The sequence below is a fragment of the Melospiza georgiana genome, chromosome 2 (assembly GCF_028018845.1).
Source record: "Melospiza georgiana isolate bMelGeo1 chromosome 2, bMelGeo1.pri, whole genome shotgun sequence".
Lineage (NCBI taxonomy): Eukaryota > Metazoa > Chordata > Aves > Passeriformes > Passerellidae > Melospiza > Melospiza georgiana.
The window spans coordinates 111,187,803-111,208,272 of NC_080431.1; the positions used below are offsets into that span (position 1 = coordinate 111,187,803).

At 36.4% G+C, this 20,470-nt stretch overlaps 1 protein-coding gene across 1 annotated transcript in view; it reads right to left on the reverse strand.

The window, feature by feature from the left end:
* CFAP47 (cilia and flagella associated protein 47) overlaps positions 1–20,470 on the reverse strand; it is a 259,943-nt gene that overhangs the window by 77,245 nt on the left and 162,228 nt on the right. The window contains exons 52-53 of the mRNA XM_058045574.1: positions 4,617–4,792; positions 2,196–2,303 (exon numbers count right to left, since the gene is read on the reverse strand). Coding sequence (XP_057901557.1) covers positions 2,196–2,303; positions 4,617–4,792 — 284 coding nt within the window. The remainder of the gene's footprint in view (positions 1–2,195; positions 2,304–4,616; positions 4,793–20,470) is intronic.

Sequence of the window (20,470 nt, forward strand, 5' to 3'; positions counted from 1 at the left end):
ACATCAAGGAGAAGGTTTCCCTCCCTAGAGACTTTGCTAAGGGATGTGTTAAATCTACCTTGACACAAACAAAAAGCAGATCTGACTGTGATAGCCCCAGAATTTCAGGGAATATGAAGAAGGACTAAAGGATTAACTGCCTTTTTTTTTTCTTTTCTCTTTCAATAATTGGTTAGAAATTGATTCTAAGTTATCAGTGGGATCTTGACCCTAATCCAATTCTAGGAAATGTTTCAAGAACGCAAATACCAATTTTTTTCAGATCAATAGAAAAAAAGAATACAGTGAGGACACAATGAAAAACATTATTCTTATATTCATATGCTAATGTTTCTTCTGCATTCAGGGAAAAGGGGGTAGAATGAAAGTTAATCTGTTAAAAAATACAAATCTTCACCAACCAAAAATACTTCAAACATTTGGTGATGTTTACAGTTCACATTTCTGGATACATAGCAAAGAATTACATCCACTCAAAAAACTCCCCAGCTGATATCTTTCTTAGACAATACACAGATATCTACCTGAACTGCCTTTTTATATTCAACATACATTAATGCAGCCAATTTATTTGGACTGTCACACTTTTCATGAGGCAGGGAAATTCCCAGTAACCTCAATGGTATCACTGACTGCCATTGTCCAACACTTTGCACTTCAACAAGAGTGCTGATGACATTATGCTGGCACTGCTGGACACCACCAACAAGAGCCTGGCACCATCCTCTTGGCACCCACTTTGTGCTATTTATATGTATTGATGAGATGCCCTGCCAGCCTTCTCCTCTCCAGACTAAAGAGGCACAGCTCTCACAGCCTCTCCTCACAAGAGAGATGTTCCAGACCCCTTCTCATTCCTGTGGCCTCTGCTGGACCCTCTCCAGTAGCTCCTTGACTTTCTGGTACCACAGAGCCCAGAACTGTCCAGTGTTCCCCCACATATTTACAAATGCATAGGAACTACAGCATGCATGTACTTGTAAAGGGAAAAGAAAGCTCATTTGAAAAAAATAAAGCATGAGCTTTGAGGAGTTTTAGATAAGAGTTTTAACAGGAAGAGTTGTAGTTAATGGAGCTAATCTTTTCCCACATCCATTTTACTTGCAGTAGGAAAGGATGACTTGCCATTTTCCACCAGACCATTTGTGCATGTAGTTTTCAGGCAGTGCATGTCAGAGAAAATTATGAGTGCCAGAAAGTCTGAATAAAAAGGTTTTAAGTAATTCCTAATTCCTAATAGCAAGAGCCTACATAGTAGAGAAAAATTATGGGTTTTACTCCAGTCAGCCCAGAATTTTCAAGTAAAAGCCAGGAAATAGCACAATTTTTTTTCTTTAGAACATAATAAGAAAGGCATTGTCAGTTATCTTCAGTTTGTGCATCATATTTGAACAGCAGAATATATTCACTCACAAAAATTTAATCAGGTAAAATTTCATGTTGTGCTCTCTAACAACATTTCTGCTCAGTCTGCAATGTCTGTTAACTACAGGTTGAGCCAAAGATACAATGAAGGGGAACTCGGCATGCAGAAGAGCAGTGTGTCCACAGAAACTGTTAGGAAGTGGAGGTAATATGTGGAATAGCACTGCTGAAGTTTGGCATTCTTCAAAGCCTTATCCTCAATTTTTTAGTTTATGTCTTGAAAGTCAGAATGGAACTGAACATTATGCTGTCAAAATGCACATTGAAATTTTGTTGAAGGATGGTAATAATTGGGTTAATTTCTCCAAGGTGTCCATTTTCTTAACATTTGCAGTGTTTCAACCATGTCTATCCCAGGGCCTGCAGGAAAGAAACTGCATTATTTAGCCATTTCTTGAGGTTAAAAGATACTGCTAACGGGTACACCAGCATTTGTAAAGCAAGATTTTCTGTAAACTCCTAGTTCAGAGAGAAGGAAAAAACCAGAAAATAAAGCAAACCTACAGAGCTCTGTACAATGGATCTGGGTACTTAGATTCTGCGGTATTGTTAAAATTATTTCTACAAAAATGATTCAAAGGAAGTTTACATAGAGGCTAAAATTTCATTTCAATTGTTTTTCTGTAAGGAATATTTCACCTACCTGCAAATATATCTAAAAAAAATTCTGCAATCTTCTACAGCAGACATAGAGCACTATTCTGAGTTTAAATTTGCATATGTTTTCCATGATAAAGCAGAGACCCAGTCCAGCACCATGAACTACTCACTTTCCAAGCTCACATCCTATATCAGGCAGGGCAGCTGGTGATGGCTTCTCCACATTGAACTTCAGGGCATACCAAAATTCTCCAACCACATCTGACCGGAACATGACACTAAAAACAGATACAGAAGCTTAATATGACAGCTGGTTTTTTTCAGATTTTTAAAAAAAACCCAAACAGATTAAAATTGAGGGGAAACCTAATGATTTCAGCACAGTGATTTCTTTAATTAGATCATATTTTTCTTCTAACAGCTCTCACTGGTATTTGAATTCAGCTACCAAGTGTAATAATATTTAGAATTCCCGATGCAACAAAATCTCTTCTTCATCTTTCTTCAATTCAACCAATAAAATTCATTGTAAAAATAATTCATTAAAAATAAAATTCAATTTTATTTTTTTGTTTGTTAGCTTGCTTTTATCAAAAATACGACCCAAACATATTTCAGCTTATAAGAGAAAGCTTTAATTTCATTTCACTATCACAGTATTTTCTTTTTAGTCATTTTGAAGGGCAAAGTAACAGAAATACTATACAATAATTTTAAAAAGGAAAATTTTTTCAAATCTAGTGGTAAAGTGAGAAATAGATATAGACACATCCCTATAAGCATGACAAAGAGATACACTTCAAGGAATATTCAATATACTGCTTTGATATACAATCAAGGATTGTCATGACTGAAAATTGTATCCTGCTGGGTGAGATATGTACAGCAATATATTTCAGTTACAGACACTCTAATACAGTCCTTTCCTACTGCAGAATTTTTTTCTATTTCTTGATGATTTTTGAGTAGCTGAGTCATAATAATATTAAACCAAAGCACTGGAAGCATATAAAAACTCAGAAGAAATGCACTGTACAAACCCATGACCCTCTAAGGATGAGTTCTTTTTCTAAATTATAGGTAACTATGTCCATTCCATGACTTTATGGTTCCAGACCATCCCCTGTGCCAACAGAGCTTTTAAAGTGAGCATAAAACAGCTCTAGGAAAGAATCAACCATTTGAAAAGGTACACCTGCCACAATCCCTTTTTCCAACAGTTCTTCCCAGCTGCTAACATAGCAAAGGAAACAGAGCATGGTTTCAGAAAAAGAAGTTAATAGTGTGGATGTAATGTGCAAGTACCTCTGCCCAGCTGTAATTGCAGCCTGTGGGAGCTACTGCAATTTAAAAGAGCTATTGCACACTTCTGAAGCAAAACTGCAAAACCATTTGGAGAATGTGCACATGTGCTTTATTTCACCTCTGCATATATCCCCTAAGCCCCAGCCCACCAAAGCTGAGCCCAAAATTTTGTCCTGTTAAAATAAACATTTATCTTATTATTTGGAAATTCTGCACTTGAAAAATATTTTCATACCAGAAATATTATCTGGTATCAAAACAAAAAAGATGAGCTCTATTCTCATCTTCAGTTTAAGATAGCATAATTTCTACAAAATAAAGATACTTAGTAGAGTTATAAAAGTACTCATTTTTATAAAACAGTATTATTTGAATCTGTATCACTCAATGACATCTGACATTATTCTGGTCTTTAGAAAAATCAATACAAGCAAATTGAATAAATCTCTGAATGGATTTTGACTTTGAATATATTATTTCAAAACTGGTGTTTGTGTCTGCCCTCCTCTTAAATGACCACCCCATCCTCCACCCCGTCCCCATATTTTTGCCAGTCAGTTGAGATAACTGAAAAACAGAGAATTGTTTTTCAATTAGCCTTTAGACTAAATAATGGTTTGGTAACCAAATTCCAGGAAAGTAAGCTTTGCAATTCTACACTGTTCAATTACTTGCTGAACTGTTTTAGTTGAAACTAAGACCAAGAGGTCATCTGTCTTTTTATTGCTAATTAAGATATCTACAGATTTTCACTGGGATTTCCAATGTAATGAAAAAATTTTAATTTAAAACCTCCCCATATTCATTTAGTGGATCATGGTTAAGTAACAGAAGATCATGAAGGTAAATGGATTTAAGTGAAGAGAGTTAAAGGGTTCTCCACATGTTTTAGTTTGTTTTTTACAATTTCATTTCTTCTCAGAAGAAAATTAAATTGTGCTATTCCTTTTACAGAACTTAAAAATTTAAAAAAAAAAAACAACTGTTCAGAAGTTTTCAAGGGGGGCTTCTAACTAGTTCACTAAATTGTAGTGAACTAGAGTTCACTACAGTTATTCTATTGTAGGAGTTATTCTATTGCCTGTCAATAATGCTTTTCCCCCGAGAGGAAAGCTACTGTTAGGGACACAATACTTTTAAAGCTGGAAATTTTCTTAATTCCATTTAATAACTTCTGTGGTCGTTTTTAGGGCAATATTTTCATCAAGGAACTTAGGTTTCAATGAAAGTAGTCAATTTATTAGTAAAACAGCCACAATTACAAGTACCAAAACTGTACACCATACCTTCCAGCAAAAGCGCCAACAGCAGCTGCAGAGAACTGCAGGTGATATGAAAATGTTTGTTTGGGCTTGAGAATGAAAGAGTTTTCCCCAAATAGGGATGGATGGTCCAGCAGCACACTCATCTTGAGAACTTTATTGGTAGGATTAGTGATGGGAATATTAATTCCAACAGTATCCTAGAAAAAAAAAATCCAAAATCACAAAATTAATTATGAGCAATTACACTTAAAAGATATTTCTCAAAAAGTGTAAGGTACTTACTCATTGTTTACACTTAGGCAAACTCAGGTTGCAGCTTTTTTTGATGTGTGAACTACCCCTAAAAAGCCAAGTTGCAGCAGAAAGAAAGAAAAATTTCAGACAACCTTCAAATTGTAAACTCTTTAATTCCATAAATACGGAAAAGTTCAAATCTTCCTGGCTGGTCTGCATTGTAACAGCTCACTGCACCTTCCAAGATATGACCAAGGCTTGCCAAAATACACCTCCTAAGCCCATCTGCTGTAATGCCAAGCAGGTAAAATCTCCAAACTGTCTCCCAACAGCCAAGAAACTGGAAAATTCCACAAATAACTACTTTGCAAACTGGCAAATGATTAGGCTTAATTCTGCTGGATCTGGTTCCTTAATTTATAAGTTACATCATAATACTTGACATTACAACAACACCACCACAATAAATGTTCCCTCTCTTATTCCTTTAGGCCATTTCCCTCACTAGTGATCTCTGTATCTTTGTTTAAAGTCCAGGGCAAAGACCATCTTTCCTTGACCAGCTGGAAAACATTGATACAGTTAAAAGTGCATAAAAAACTCCAGTTACTGTAATAAAACAGAGCCAAAATATGGTCTCATTAGATAAATCTGCATATTTTACACCTTTAGGATGAGCAGGAATTGGGCAGAGACAGCTCACTCTTCACAGCTGCTACATTTCAGAAGAGTTCCTTTTGCTGTAAATTAGAAATGGTGTAAATCCATCCTGTGTGCCCAGTCTGCATCAATATCAATACAATTCATGAAATAAAGCACTTTGAATAGACCAGAAGGAATTTACTTATGAAGGCAGCACAATGTGATAATCCAGGAGGCACATCTGCAGTTTAAAATATATATGTTCTATTTATACATATTTATCCATACAAAATACACAAAATCCAAAAATAAGAATATGTATTTATTTCTCTGTACCTATATTTGTGTCTACTCTTTTTTGTTCTCTTTTCTTTGCTCTAACCAAGCAGTTTATTTCAAAATCCACGTTGGTTTGGCTTTTTTAAGATATAGTGATTTGCTTCTCACAGCAAAATTATTCCACATAGTTGTTTTTTTTAAAGTAAATAATTCAAGTTGCAATATGAAAGGAGAAAAATATAAAATGCTTATTAAAATTAATAACACACTAAAAATGAATATGAAATACTTTTATGACCCCACACAGAGCTGCCTCCCACTGATTTCAGCCTGCCTATGATTTGGTAAATTTCTATACATTTCCATTTATAGACAATGACTACTGGAATATACATAAAACACATTTAATGTTCTACAGATGGCAAGATTACACCAACAATTTAAATCATTTAAGTGCCTTGCATCAGTAAAATGGGATTTAAATTTGCCATAAAATATTTTAAAGCTCAGATTAATAGTTTTTACTGGTGTAAACAAGTTTCTAAATCTATCTACCATTTTATTGCCAAAGGCTTCATAACAATTTTATTGTAAAGCATCTACATGCTGAGTTAAAAAAATACTTTTACAGTAAAAAGGAAATATGGGACAGCTGATTTGGAAAAAAGCAACAACTATGAAAGAAATCTTTTTAATCTTGTACACAAAGGAAATTTTACATTGCCAGTATTATCATAAAACAATTTTCTCTTGCCAGTTTAAAACGAATGCTTAGGGTTATGTATTTCCCTGGAATTTCCCAGGAAAATTGCCTGGAATTGCCATACACATTTCAATGATCTGCTAATTCATAGGTGGTAATAAGAGCAGATGTATTAAAAAAAATAAATTTATATACATATATATATATAAATTTTTTTTTTTATGTTTCCAGGCCTTATTGGATTGTTATGGAGGCATAGAACTAGGATAAATAACAAAATGCCCATGCAATTGCTAAGAGTTCTATTTTTCTTATTTTTCTTGACAGTGCCATTTTATCAGACCGAATGTAAAAGAAGAACATCACAGGCAATTTCCAAACACATTTATAGTCATTAATTTAGTTCCACATTTCAGTGCTGAGTATTTTATAAATATTTTGATAGAGGAGAAATGTAAAAGTTGAGAAAAGAAGGAAATTAATCTCTTTCCTCAAACATTTCTTATATCAAGGCTGCCAGTCACCAAAATAGAGCCACTTTTGTGCAATATGTCATGCTATTATTCCTTTAGAACTTTCAATTACCCAATTCTTGTACAGTTCAGGTTATTTACAATAATCTCACCAGAGTTAAAATTAAATAAAACAAAATGTAAATATGAGATAACATTTATTCTCTGTGGAAATTGAAAAAACAATGGACTTCTAACACTCAATCCTTCATTAATAGCCTGTCTATGCATAGGTGTGATACTTTGTAAACCAGACTCTTGTTTCAAAAGATGCTCACCATCCTCAATTGATCATTTGTGATATTACACTTGTGTGCTGAAATACTTTCCTGACATATTTTTTCCCAAAGACTTTCTCATCATTCCTCTCTCTATTTCCTTCTTTGAGCAACTGGATCTAATTTATTTAAGTCCATAATATGCAATTTTACTTTTATTAATGTATACACTGCACTGAAATATCAACTAATCCTCTTCTAAGTTCAACAAGGTAATCTGCAGGAAGATGGACACATTCTACAGTTACTGTGCATAGCAATTCTCTGTGTTCCATCTTCAATAATAATCCTGTTTCTCACCATCAGCATGTGTCAATAAAAACCCCGCCTGGCCAAAGTGTCTAAAGAGACTCACTAAAGCTGTTATTCTTTAGAAGAATTATTTTAAATTAAAATCCAATTTCATTAAGGAGATGGCATTCATTCCACATTGTTTGAAGCTTTTTCAATCCATAGACCTTGAGGTGAAAGCATTTGGATTTGCTCCCGAGTTTGCCAGGCTGTGGCAACAGAAGCAAATTTTTAATTTGAGTAAGCAGCAGGAAAGTTATTTTGATAGGCCTGGTGAGATAATGCAGCAGAAAATCTTCCCTTTGTGGGTCCTTGTCCAAATGATGGTTCTTCTAGATGGACGAGTAACAAGTTCTATCTCTGTGCTGCACCTGACAAGCAGGAATGTTGCTCACACAAGGACTGAGCCTGGAATGGTGGCAATATTGTTGAAACAACAGATCCTGGCTTCTCTCCTCCATAGGCTCAAAATGACCAAAGCTTTCAACATCCCCATCAGTGTCTACATATCAGTAGCAGGAGTTTGAGTCTCCTGCTATATTCTCATTATTAACTCATTTCTGTTTCTCAGAACAAAAGAGGCTCCATTGAGTTCAGCAGCAGCAATTGAGAACAGTTTGAGAAGAGGGCCACATTCAATAGAGCTCAGCCCAGTTTGGTCAAACTACTTCTAGAAATCAGTTCTGGCTCTTAAAGTGCTTGATGCAAAGTGTCCCAGGTCACACCTCACCATCCTTTTCCCCACACACCCCAACCCAGACACCCATGCCCAGACTCAGCTGGGTCTTTCTGGCACTCATCATTCACACATGGAACTCCTCTGCCCTGAGGCACTGTGTCCTTCAGGCTCCCTGTTCACTCCTAAGTTAATGGAGAAGATCTCTCCATTACTCCCTCACTGTACAAGGTCTTCCGTTTTTTTTGCCTTTTTTTTTTTTCTCTCTGAGATGTAAATGAATTTCCAAGATAATCCTCTCCTTTCCACATAGGGTTATGAGGCTAGAGAACCACAGCATTGCTATTCTCTTGATACTGTTTTTTTTCCCATTTTACTTGGCATATTTTGCCTTATAAAATACCAGCTCTCAAAAAGGCACCAACTGTTCATCAGCAGTGAAGTCTATCAGAACAGCAGATTGAACTGCTTGAAATTTAGGACTAAACACCTAAAGCAAATTATATATTTGTAAAACCTGCTTAGCAAGGAATCCATTCATATTGCAGTACAGGAAATTACCTAGAAGGGAAAAATTTGCACAGAACATTTAATATCAGAAGCTAAAAGGGCAGTGAGTTTCAGGTTTAAATTTACATATAAATTTACATAGGAAAATCACACCGAATTGAATTTCTTTTAGCTGAAATATGCATTAGTGTCTAAGTAATAATGCCCTGAAACAGAATACAGCAACAATTAGCTCATAAGTTATTACAATAATTCTAAGTTCCCTGACTAAAAATTACAACACTGTTAACCTTTTAATGGGGCCTACATATTGTACCAAGCAAACAAACTAGGAAAACTATGTTTTGCAAGAGGTGATTACAAAAATTATTTTTCTGAAATGGAAGGAAAACAATAGACTGAAAAAGTGTTACATTTAATGACTGAATCAATCTATGTTATCGTCAGCTCCACCAAAAGATGCCACAACCCATACCAAATTGATATTGCAATAATTTATACATTGCAATAATTTATACATACATAAAGGAAAACTAATGAACTAAATAATATGCACATATTTGGATTTACATGTAAAGATAGGCAGAAAAAGCTGAGTTTTCAAAACTCTTCAAAGATGAGTTGAATGCTAAGCAAAGTGCTATTTTAAGATAATTATAAGAAGTATACCTGACAGGGGGATACAGACTGAGTCAAAGTAAAATTAACATCCCAAATTCCCACAACTGAGAAAGTAATAACTATGCTCACATCTTAATGAATACTTTTTTGAATTTGAAATCAAGGGCACCTCTGCATCCATGGAGACCGAAGCTCAGTAACTCTCCATACTCCTGAGAGCCAAATCCTGAGGAAGATTTCCTTCTCAGCTTCAGCAGTGTTAGAAGAAATTACCAATTACAGATATTTTCTCCCAATGTCTATACTGAAGATTGGCACTTCCAGTGATCAGCTCAGTTGCCCTAATCACCTCATACAGTAAGCTGGCTCATCAAAGCCCTAATAAAAAATGTAGAAGTCAATCTTTTCCATTAGCAGAATCAATGGAGGAGATCGCAGAATCAATGGAGAAGGAGATCACAGAACACAGAATCATAGAACTGTTTGGGTTGGAAGAGACCTTAAAGATCATCTCATTCCATGGGCAGAAACACCTTCCACTGAAGCAGGTTGCTCAGAGCTCCATCCATCCTGGCCTTGAACACTTCCAGGGATGGGGCATCTACAACTTCTCCAGGGAACCTGTACCATGGCCTCACCACCCCCACAGTAAGAAACTTCCCCTAATATCCAATCTAAATCTACTCCCTGTCAGTTTGAGTCCATTCTCCCTTGTCCTGTCACTGCATGCTCTTGTAGGAAGTTTCTCTCTGTCTTTCCTGGAGGCTCCCTTCAAGAACCGGAAGGCCACATTAGGTCACCCTGCAGCCTTCTCTTCTCCAGGCTGAACAACCCCAATTCTCTCATCCTTTACTTACAGGAGAGATGCTCCCTCTAATCATCCTGGTGACCTCTTTTTCCCAGAGGTCCCTGTCCTTCCTGTGCTGGGGACCCCAGAGCTGGACTCAGCTCTGCAGATGGGGTCTCACCAGAGCAGAACAGAGCAGAGGAACAGAATCCTCTCCCTCACCTGCTGCCCACGCTGCTGCTGATGCGTCCAACAGCACATTTGGCATTCTGAAATTGACTGAGTTTGACTGCAGAAAGATGGGCTGCTTCTGATACCTGACACTGAATTAATGTAACAAAGCACCAAATTAATCTTCAGAGGATTTTACAGGAAAATCATTTACACCTACTTTGTCATCAACATTTTTGGAAAGCGTGACTCAGCAAGTGACAGATTTCAATACAGCTCCTATTCATCATTTTTATGGGTCACTTTGCTGTGCAGATGCATGCACACAATATATGAGGTGCCAATGACAGAAAACAGTTTGAATCAAATCAATAGATGTATTTACACCCCTTGGGTGATAGAAATATTTTGTGTGATGTAAATCCAGGCTGCATCTCTCAAAAACAGACATTTCTCTTTTTTTCAGATAATCCTTTCTCCTTCAGAGACTGTCATATCCACAACAGCAGAACAAAATAATTAAAGTCAGTATCACTCAATAAAAATCACTGAAAAGTGCAACATTTGCAAGTGAGAAATGTACTGTTCTTAGAGAATGAAGTCAAGAGAGATACGAGTGACTACTGCATTTTCAAAGTCAGGTATGTCTCTTTTGCAAGCATGCCATCACACTGAGATAACTGCCCAAAATCAGTCCCAAAATAGTGAAAATCAGCATTTGTGACTCTTTCTTTCAGAGAAGTTAAGGAGATGAAAAATTTAGGATACTTTCAATTTCCAAATAGCTTCTTATATATCAGGTAGACAGTTTGGAAAACCTGTCTTTTTCAATAATTTCTCTCAGATCTAGACTAAATCTTACTCTCAGAGTTCTTTCAATGTAATTCAGGGTAAAAATTGAAGTAAATCTGTGTCCCTTATTTACCACAGAACTGCACTATTATCCCTGGACTCTGCTGTGTACAGCACTTCAAGGTTTAGCTCCTGAACTAATTGTATCTGCCCACATAATGCTACAACACCTAGCTGTAATAATTTTCTACTGGTTTCACTGATTTGTTTTCAAGGGCTACATAAAGTCATAATAATGCCATAAATTCACAAATCCAATAGACTAGAACATACTTTGGAAGGATTGGTGAGTGCTGATGATTTCTACATATTTATAAAGTAACTAAACCACAGAATTGCTTCTAGGAATTTACTCTAATTTAATTAGTCTATTAGTTTAATACTGGATTAATATTTTGACTCAACTGTCCTGGATTGAAAATTTGATGTGATGAGGCTAGAAATCTCTGACATGCAACTACAAACACAACAAAGTCTGTATCAGTGAAATGAGCTGAATATCAGCTCACTCAGAACTGACCAGGAAAAGGCAATGACCAGCACTGCCCAGGTTCCAGTGCTTCAAAGACTTACAGAAATACTTGGTAAAAATAAACTTACAACTACCTATCAGAACCCAAAGCTAGAATAGCAGAAGAACTATTACACTATTTCCACCAACTTTAAAGACTCCTGCAAAATGTGGAAGAAAATATTCTACTATGTGCCTCTACTCACAGCTCATGCTATTATGAGCTAACTGAAAATAATTCTTTACTTTAAAAGTAGTAACTAACTCCAATAATATCTAATTTTACTGAATTTTTATCACCATACTAATGAGGTAATTTACATCTCAGCTACACCACCTACCATCAAGTTAATCAATCAGTGGAGGTAAATGCTAATTAATTTGACTGTCTTAGATCTTGCACCTACTGTGACTCTCTCATTCTGTAGGTCTAAAGATAGATTTTTGAGGAAGCATTTCTTCACAATTTAAAAGACTGATACCACAATTACCACTTGGACAAAACATGTACAGATAATTTTAACAGAAAGCTGAAATTTTCAAGGTTTCTGCAGAGAAAAACTTTTTCTCCTGAATTTTCTACAAGTAAAATTGCTCTGATAAAAATCTTTCTCTCCTAGATTCTAGCCACTTGTTTTTTTAAATCCAACTTTTATTTTTGGCATATCTCTGCAGTCTCAGGAGCCAGAATGTGTTATAATAGGAAGAGAACTTCTTAAATGTTCATAGTTTTTCTGAAAAAAGAATTATATATAAATCAAAGGGAACAACCTCCATAAGAGTTATCTCTTTTTCTATTCCTTACTATGACTCGTAAGATCAGATAAACTTTGAGAACAGACTCATTGCTAGTTGTTGCTCCAGGAAAAGTTAACTTTTAAACCCCTGAGATTTGCTCACAGATTACTGTCTCACATGAAACAACAAATGCTGCATATAAATATTTACTTCAATGCTAAAGGTATTTGCAGTCTGTCCCACACATTCCCTTATCAGTCACTCTACTAAAGTAATGCAAACTCAGTATATCACAAGCAATGCTTATTAATAACAGTAGCATCTATATCTATTTTCTTATTGATGGTATCTGTTTGTCGCAGACATCTTTTATGAAAAATCCTTTCCTTAGGATTTTTCCTCCTGAGAAACTGAGAGACCTGAGGAACAAAATGTGAACATTGATTATCTGCTGCTGTGGAATGCAACAGGTGGATTTGTGATTAGTCTCATGTTGGTTGTTTCTAATTAATGGCCAATCACAGCCCAGCTGGCTCAGACAGAATCCGAGCCACAAACCTTTGTTATCATTCTTTCTTATTCTATTCTTAGCTAGCCTTCTGAGGAAATCCTTTCTTCTATTCTTTTAGTCTAGTTTTAATGTAATATATATGATAAAATAATAAATCAAGCCTTCTGAAACATGGAGTCAAATTCTCGTCTCTTCCCTCAACCTGAGACCCCTGTGAACACCATCACATCTTTTACTAGAACCTCTTAAAAAGCAAAAATTAGAGCAGTCTGAAGCAAGGCCTACACTTGAATTTCCCTGAGTCTGTGCAGTTTATTTCTGCTGTCAATCAGAAAAAGCCTCTTCCTCTCTATGGGGAAGATGTTGAAAGTGTTTATTAGATAGTTGTGAATCCATGAATCATGGAGTGAGAGTATAAAGGCCTTTAAATCGAGATTTCTCCACATTTCTGTCTGCTCGGTTTTGACCACCTGGCAGATCAGTTTGTGAGGGAAAGAATTGCTACTGCAACCACCTGACATACTTTTTTTTGGCATATCCACATATTTGGACATGAGGCATTATTTCATCCTTTAACTTTTCTACAGTAAAAGCTATCTCCTGAGGTTGCAGCTTCAAAACATGGATAAGTATCAATGAGGTGCTTTTCAATTGTTCTATGCATCCTACAGTCACATTCTGCTGTGGAGGGCTCACACAGAATAGATCTGCTGCATTCATTTTTCTACACTGTCATAACCAAGAAGATTTGAAGGTTGGAACCAGTAATGGGAATACCCTGTCTCTGCTTAGATCTGCATGTAAACAGCAAAACTGTGCCAGTGACTTTTAAAGAGCACCACAAAGGGTTCAGAAACAGTGTGTGAGTGGTCTGGGAGCCTTCACAAACAGCAACAGCAGCACAAGTTTCAACTCACAAAAACAAATCTTGTGCAAGTGTGGGTGGGCAACATGTTTCACAGATACATTACCAACTTTGGGGTACTCATGTGGTTCTAAAGAACTTGAGAGAGAGAAAAAAAAATGATTTGGCAAAGACAAAACTATTGTCTCCACACTTATGAGGAAACCAAACTCAATCCCTTGCAGGCTTTGGTTTTATTAAAGCAGAAACTAATAATTGACTGTTCGAAACAGACCTTCCCCTCTGGCTTATCTCCCGCTGTACAGATCCTGCTTGGAGCTCACTTATTAGATATTTCCTCTCCAGACAGAAAATACTACTTTTCAAGTACATCAATGGATTAAAAAGTCTCTTGACATAGTGAACCAGAGAGGTACACTTAGAATTTTCTCCATGAAATAGACAACTGCTAATAAGTGCTTAAAGCAATAACAGCCTTTTAGACTCTTTACATCAAAATTTAAGAATCACCTTCTGTCTTGATCTCTACATTCAAGCTGAATAAATCCATTAGAATATTTGCAAGGCAAAGTAACTATTGCAGTTCATTTTTCTAAACAATTTGAGATAATCGACCTAAATTTATCAACCTAAGTTACTATTCTGTAATACTGTTACAATTTAGGAAATAAAAGTAAACAGCAAAGTAAAATACAGTAAATAAACGTTTTAATTATAAATTGTTACATTGTTTAAATGGTTGATGATACTAATAATTATCAATTGATAATATTGATTAAATTAAAATTATAAATAGCATTGTTTTCTCTGTATTTAGGACTAAAAATACATGCCTATGTACAAACCAATCATAATAAGTGAACTGTTATTTAATTAATGAATAATGAACATTAAATAATTTTAATTTGACTCAAAACTTCCTGCTTTCACAGATGGTTTCTCTGAACAGTTAAAATTCTTTATAAATTATCCTTTCTAAATCCCAGAGAAATATCTAAATTATTACGAGTAAATATTCAGATGTAAATAACCTCCTCCCATGTAAAATGAGTAGTGTTAATTTTTACTCCCCATTTCTCTCAAACAGCTTTAGCTGGAATTTTTTCAGTAGAAATATTTGCTGCAGGGAATCAATTTTATGGCCTTCAGGTTAGTTAATTTTATACAAATAGGTCTTCAGATTCAACTGAGGTAGTCTCTATGATCACTGAGACTTTAGCTTTTCTTTAGTCTTCTAAGATTTCAATTAGAATGATTTTCATCTCCCTTTTCCAGGAATTCAAATCAAGCAGCAAATTCATTTTTACAAGGCTGCAGAAAAGTCTTCAGACAGTAACAGACACTGGGCCCTCCATCCTACTGAGGGTGATGACTTGAGCACGTATCAGATATTGTCACATTTAAACAGTCACTCCTTATGCTGATTTAAATAGAAGAGGAAAAATCTCAATTACTTTTTCAGTAGGCCAAACCATCTAAAACAGGTAGATCCATAGCCTAAAGTCAAAACATCCAGTAAAACTTCATAACTAAAACCAAGTCATTCCTGAGTTAATGGCATTTTTCAAACTTCAACACAGCACCTGTTTACAAATCAAATCCTTACTCAACTAGCTTTATGTACCTACTTGAAGTTCCTGATTCAGATGTTATGAATATTTGTATGTGTGCATTAACTTGTTGCTCATTGTGATGATCTAATTTAATTATCACTGGCTGTTTCAGAAGCTGTGCACGCTGTCCATAGAAATCCAGCACAAAAGAACAACTAGCTGCTTTACCCATGTTCTAGAAATGCAGAAAAATTTTATTTGAAAAAATTTTATTTGATTTGAATAAAATAAATATTTAACATATTTTCTATTATAAAGTTTTGTTTGACTTTCACTCAAGAATTCGTAAATAGTATTCTGATCATGGGAACACAGCAATGCTATTTTAAAGAAGCAGGGACATTTGTACATTTTTTGGGAGCAGTATTACCCCTGCCAAAACACTCTTAAGCATAGAGATTTCTGTTATACAGATGGACAACCTTCATAGCAATTGAACAAATAATAAAGATTCCTTCCTCCTTTTCCTTCATCTTACACAAGGAAAACAGAGATTTCTCACAAGTCACATTAATCACTGGGGGGGAAACAGCGCAGTAGCACCAGTTTTCTTGGCAGCTCTGAAAAATGGCAGGACAGGTTTAAAGGTCAGACTTCTGCAGAAAAAATCACAGAAGGTCACATTAAAGAGCCTCCGAGCATAGCTGGAAAATTTACACTTAACCACATCTTTTGGACGAATTCTCGCTGTTCTCTTTCATGTTCCTCTCACTTCTATTTATTCAAAAAAACAAAACAAACAACAACAAAAAGAAAAAAAAATTTAAAATTAAACCCAAACAAATGTAAAAAACCCACACCCATCTCTAAGAGTGTATATACAATCATGTTTTGTCTTGAGCCAAAAACCTAGCATAAGTTCCTAGCCTTGACAGAATGACAGGGATCAGAGTTCAAATATTACATTTTCCTTTCAATAATGTTACTTTACTACCTAGTTCAATCTGCACTCAAGGCCATCAGTGAGCAAATTTTTCTTAAAAAGAACTTTTTCCATGGACTTGCTGTGTGTAATGGTTGAGAAAAAACCCTCTTGTTTTGATTGCTAAGCCCCAGGGGAGCAGCAGCAGTTGTGGACTAAGGGAATTGGTAGTTTCCTTATTCAGGGCCATTCTCTTCCTTCACATAACAGTTATTTTTCATAGATATGACCACTTGTCCAGATGAAACATCCCCTCTAATTATTTGGTTTAGATCTAACCCCACATTTTTGTTCCATGGCAGTTAGTGACAGCTCAGATGTCATTTTGTGATCTATATTAGCTCCCTGCTCTTATATCAGAGAACTGATTATTCATCTGTAGGGACAAGAGGAGGGGGTTGCCACCTGTTATTTATCAAAAAAATCACTCACATTTTTATACTTCTAATAATTATCCTTTGGTTTTTTATTTATTTTTTTAATTAGCTATACAAATATGCTCTGGTCTGAATTATTTGCCTAACTGCTTTTTGTTAGAGTGATTAATAATTACTACCTTCTCAAATTTATTTTCTCTCCCACCAACCATGTTGCCATGGTTCTTTTTATACTACCAACTGTCATGAAAGCATATGATAGAAATTAAAAAATCTTAAGGCATGATTCATAACTTCAGGTTACTCAGTTTCTGAGAATGTGATCCAAGGTTCAGCCTTATATGACAATATCCAGACTACAGTTTTGCTTAACATTGATGAAAAATTAACGTACCACAGCTATGAAAACAGTGTGTTACTGTCCTCAACTGCCAAGTTACATAATTACAAAACAATCTTAATTTTGTGGTTTTTTCTTTTAAATAAATAATGAAAAATTTAACAAGGGAGACACTGACACATAATTTAGATTCTAAGTTGGTTTTGCTCTGACACCAGTGACACTTGTAACAACATCTCTGCATTCTACCTGTGAATTGACATAATACATTTACCACCAAATACAAACTCCTGCTACAACAACCACACTGCAGTGTTTTTGATAGGATGGGTTTCAAATTTGGGTGCTGTGATGTGTCCATATCAGCTGGCAGTGAGACACAGGAGCAGGAGACAGAGCAGAGCAGGGTGGAGACTCAGCCTCCACACTCTGCAATGCCATCAGTGCTTTGATTATCAGTGGTTGTTGCACTCCCATGAAGTTAAACTTCTGTCAGTGGTGGAAGAACCTTAAATGAGCACGTGGAAGATATTCCCCAGTTAAATTACACCCAAAACAGGTGGATTTCATCCACTCGAGGACTGCTGTGTGATACAAATGAAGGAGTGGTAAGTGGGGGCAATCAGGAGAGACAGCCTAAAACCACACTATTTCTGTATAGTGAGAGTTTAACACTAATGCATATTTCTTGTGAGTTTCCTTCAAGTAACTAAACAGAAAAAGAAAAGATGCTGGAAAGAGGCACAGACTGGGGAAAATTAACATATATTTTCTGAGATTTCTTACTGTTGTGCCTCTCTCTAAAACAACTACAGGTTTAAAACAGAATGCCATCTTCCACTGATGGGTTTTACTTCTGCAGTCCCCAAAGCATGACTCCCAGGCTCTAAAGATCTGCCAAGGCTTTTGTGGGGAACTATTCCTTGAGCCAATCAATCCTGTGAGAAGAAACACGCCACAGAATTGGCAAGGGTGATGCTTCTGATCTACAACTTACAAATCCATTAGAAGGCAAAATTATTTCTGCATGAGAAGAGTTTGAGCAGTATCACAGAATTGTTTGGATTGGACAAAGCATTAAACATCTCATTCCAACCTCCCTGCCATGGGCAAGAACACCTTCCACCAGACCAGGTGGCTCAAAATCCCATCCAGCCTGGCCTTGGACAATTCCTGGGATGGGGCAGACACAGCTTCTCTGGGCAACCTGTGCCAGGGCCTCACCACCCTCATAGGAATGAATTTTCTCCTTACATCTGATCTAAACCTACTCCCTCTCAGTCTGCAGTCATTAACCCTTGACTAACCACTACATGCCCTTGTCACAAGTCCCTCTCCAGCTCTCTTGTATCTCCTTTAGGTACTGGAAAGCTGCTCCATCTCCAGCTCTCTCTGTCGACACAGGGGAGGTGCTCCAGTCTTGGATGACATTCACGGCCTTCTGTGGCCTCTTTCCAACAGGCTCATATCCTTCCTATTTTGGGACCCCAGAGTTGGACTCAGAACTGCAGGTGGGGCCTCCCCAGATGAGAGGGGCTGAATCCCCTCCCTCACCTGCTGCCCACGCTGCTCTTGATGCAGCCCAGGACAGGTTTGGCTTTGTGGACCGCAAATGCTCAGATGCTCACAGCTGATTCTGATGCATCAACACCCCTGAGTCTCCTTCCCAGAGCTGCTCTCAATCCATGATCTGCCCAACCTGTATTTGTGCTTGGCAGTGTCCTGAATGCAGGACCTTGTTCTTGGCCTTTTGAACTTGATGAGGTCTGTGCAGGCAATTCTTAGAATTCATCATGAATTTGAAAAGCTGTCAGCTACTAATGAACAACAGTCTGATCTAGCTTGTGCTATCTAGATTTTTACTAACAGAGTAAAACCCCGAGAACAACTCAAATATACTTCAAAAAGTTTTAAAAGTAAAATATACATTTGAAAATACACTTCTGCATCCTATACCATCCGCACTCTTACAAGTTTCTTCCTTTGCTTTTGTGATTTATTAAACTGCCACAGGCTGGTCTAGACAAGACAAAATTAAATAAAAATATGTTAATACTTTCATAAGAGAAAAATGAATAAATTCCTGAGCAGACTGTGATCACAGAGCATACTTTCTCCCTTTTTCTCTGAACTACTTTCCAGCAGATCTCTTTTAATAGAGTTGATGATCTTTGTCGGGGTGAAATGAAACCTGAAATTTGCATTGGTGGAAAGAAAGCCAAAGCTGAGAAGTCTCCAACATCACTCTCCCTTACATCATGCAGTTCAAAACAGAATGATTTTCTAAGATGATAGAAGAGAAATGACATCTCACAAATCTGAAATTTCTTTACTGGAATTAATTCCAAGACAGTGCTATGGAAATGTTTCTACTTGTAGCAAAACTAATGGAGTCTTTAATGACTGTGGGGAAATGTTCTCTACAGGCCAGCAGTTCCAATTGCCCAAACTGGTTATCCAGGTGGACTGAAAGACAGAGGACACCAAAAAAAGACAAAAATTCTTAGAATTTGGATTGGTTTCTTTCATTATGACAGCTGGCAAAAAAAGGAGGTTGAATCTGGGCAGTGACTGATGAATTTGTAAGGTAAAGTTGGAGGTGTTCGTTATGAGCAGCACTACGACTGACTGGGTTATTTCAGTATTATCAACACTTGATTATATCCCTCCTCTGAAACACAGGTTTATCCTTGTCACAATTGTAAGGGTGCTCCTGTTTACTAAGCTTTAGCAATCCTTCACAGATGGAATGCATCCTTACAACCTTTCCAGGCTTCACTAATTATCTATTTTCTCTTAATATACACAGAACCTGCAGCTGGATACTCCCCCTCAATTTCAGTAGGGTTATTCTTATTTCTGCAATGGTTGAGCACTGGAATTCAAAGCATTCAGGGCTTGGATTAGGAAAAAATATCCAAGTCAGCAGGCTGTAGGCTTTAAAAAATCATTCATTTTAAATGAAAATCAGAAATCATGTATCAATCTGTCCAAGTTGGAAAAAAAAACACCCAGCCAAACATGAAAACACCCAGCCTTCCCCCCTTTAATCAAAAAAACCAAACCACCACCACCAAACAAACCAACAAACCACAAAAAACAAAACAAAACAAAAACACAAACACAAAAACCTGGGAAAGAAAATGAGAAATAAATCTATCTTTAAGAAGTTTAACTGAACACTGAAAAAACAGACTGTCATCCATTCCTTACTTGGAAATAGAAGCAGGTGCAATTATCACAAAGAGAGTTAAATTCAATATTTTATTCTGATATTTGCAAATTAATGGCACCAAGCATTCATCCAGCAAAGGAGACACCATGAGTACTAATGATCAGGAAGAAAAAGAGAGAAGTGGAACTGCTTCTCTATCCCAAAACTTGTAAACATAAAAATATTAAACAGTACTAGCACTATTAAAAGCCAAGTTTATGGCATTTT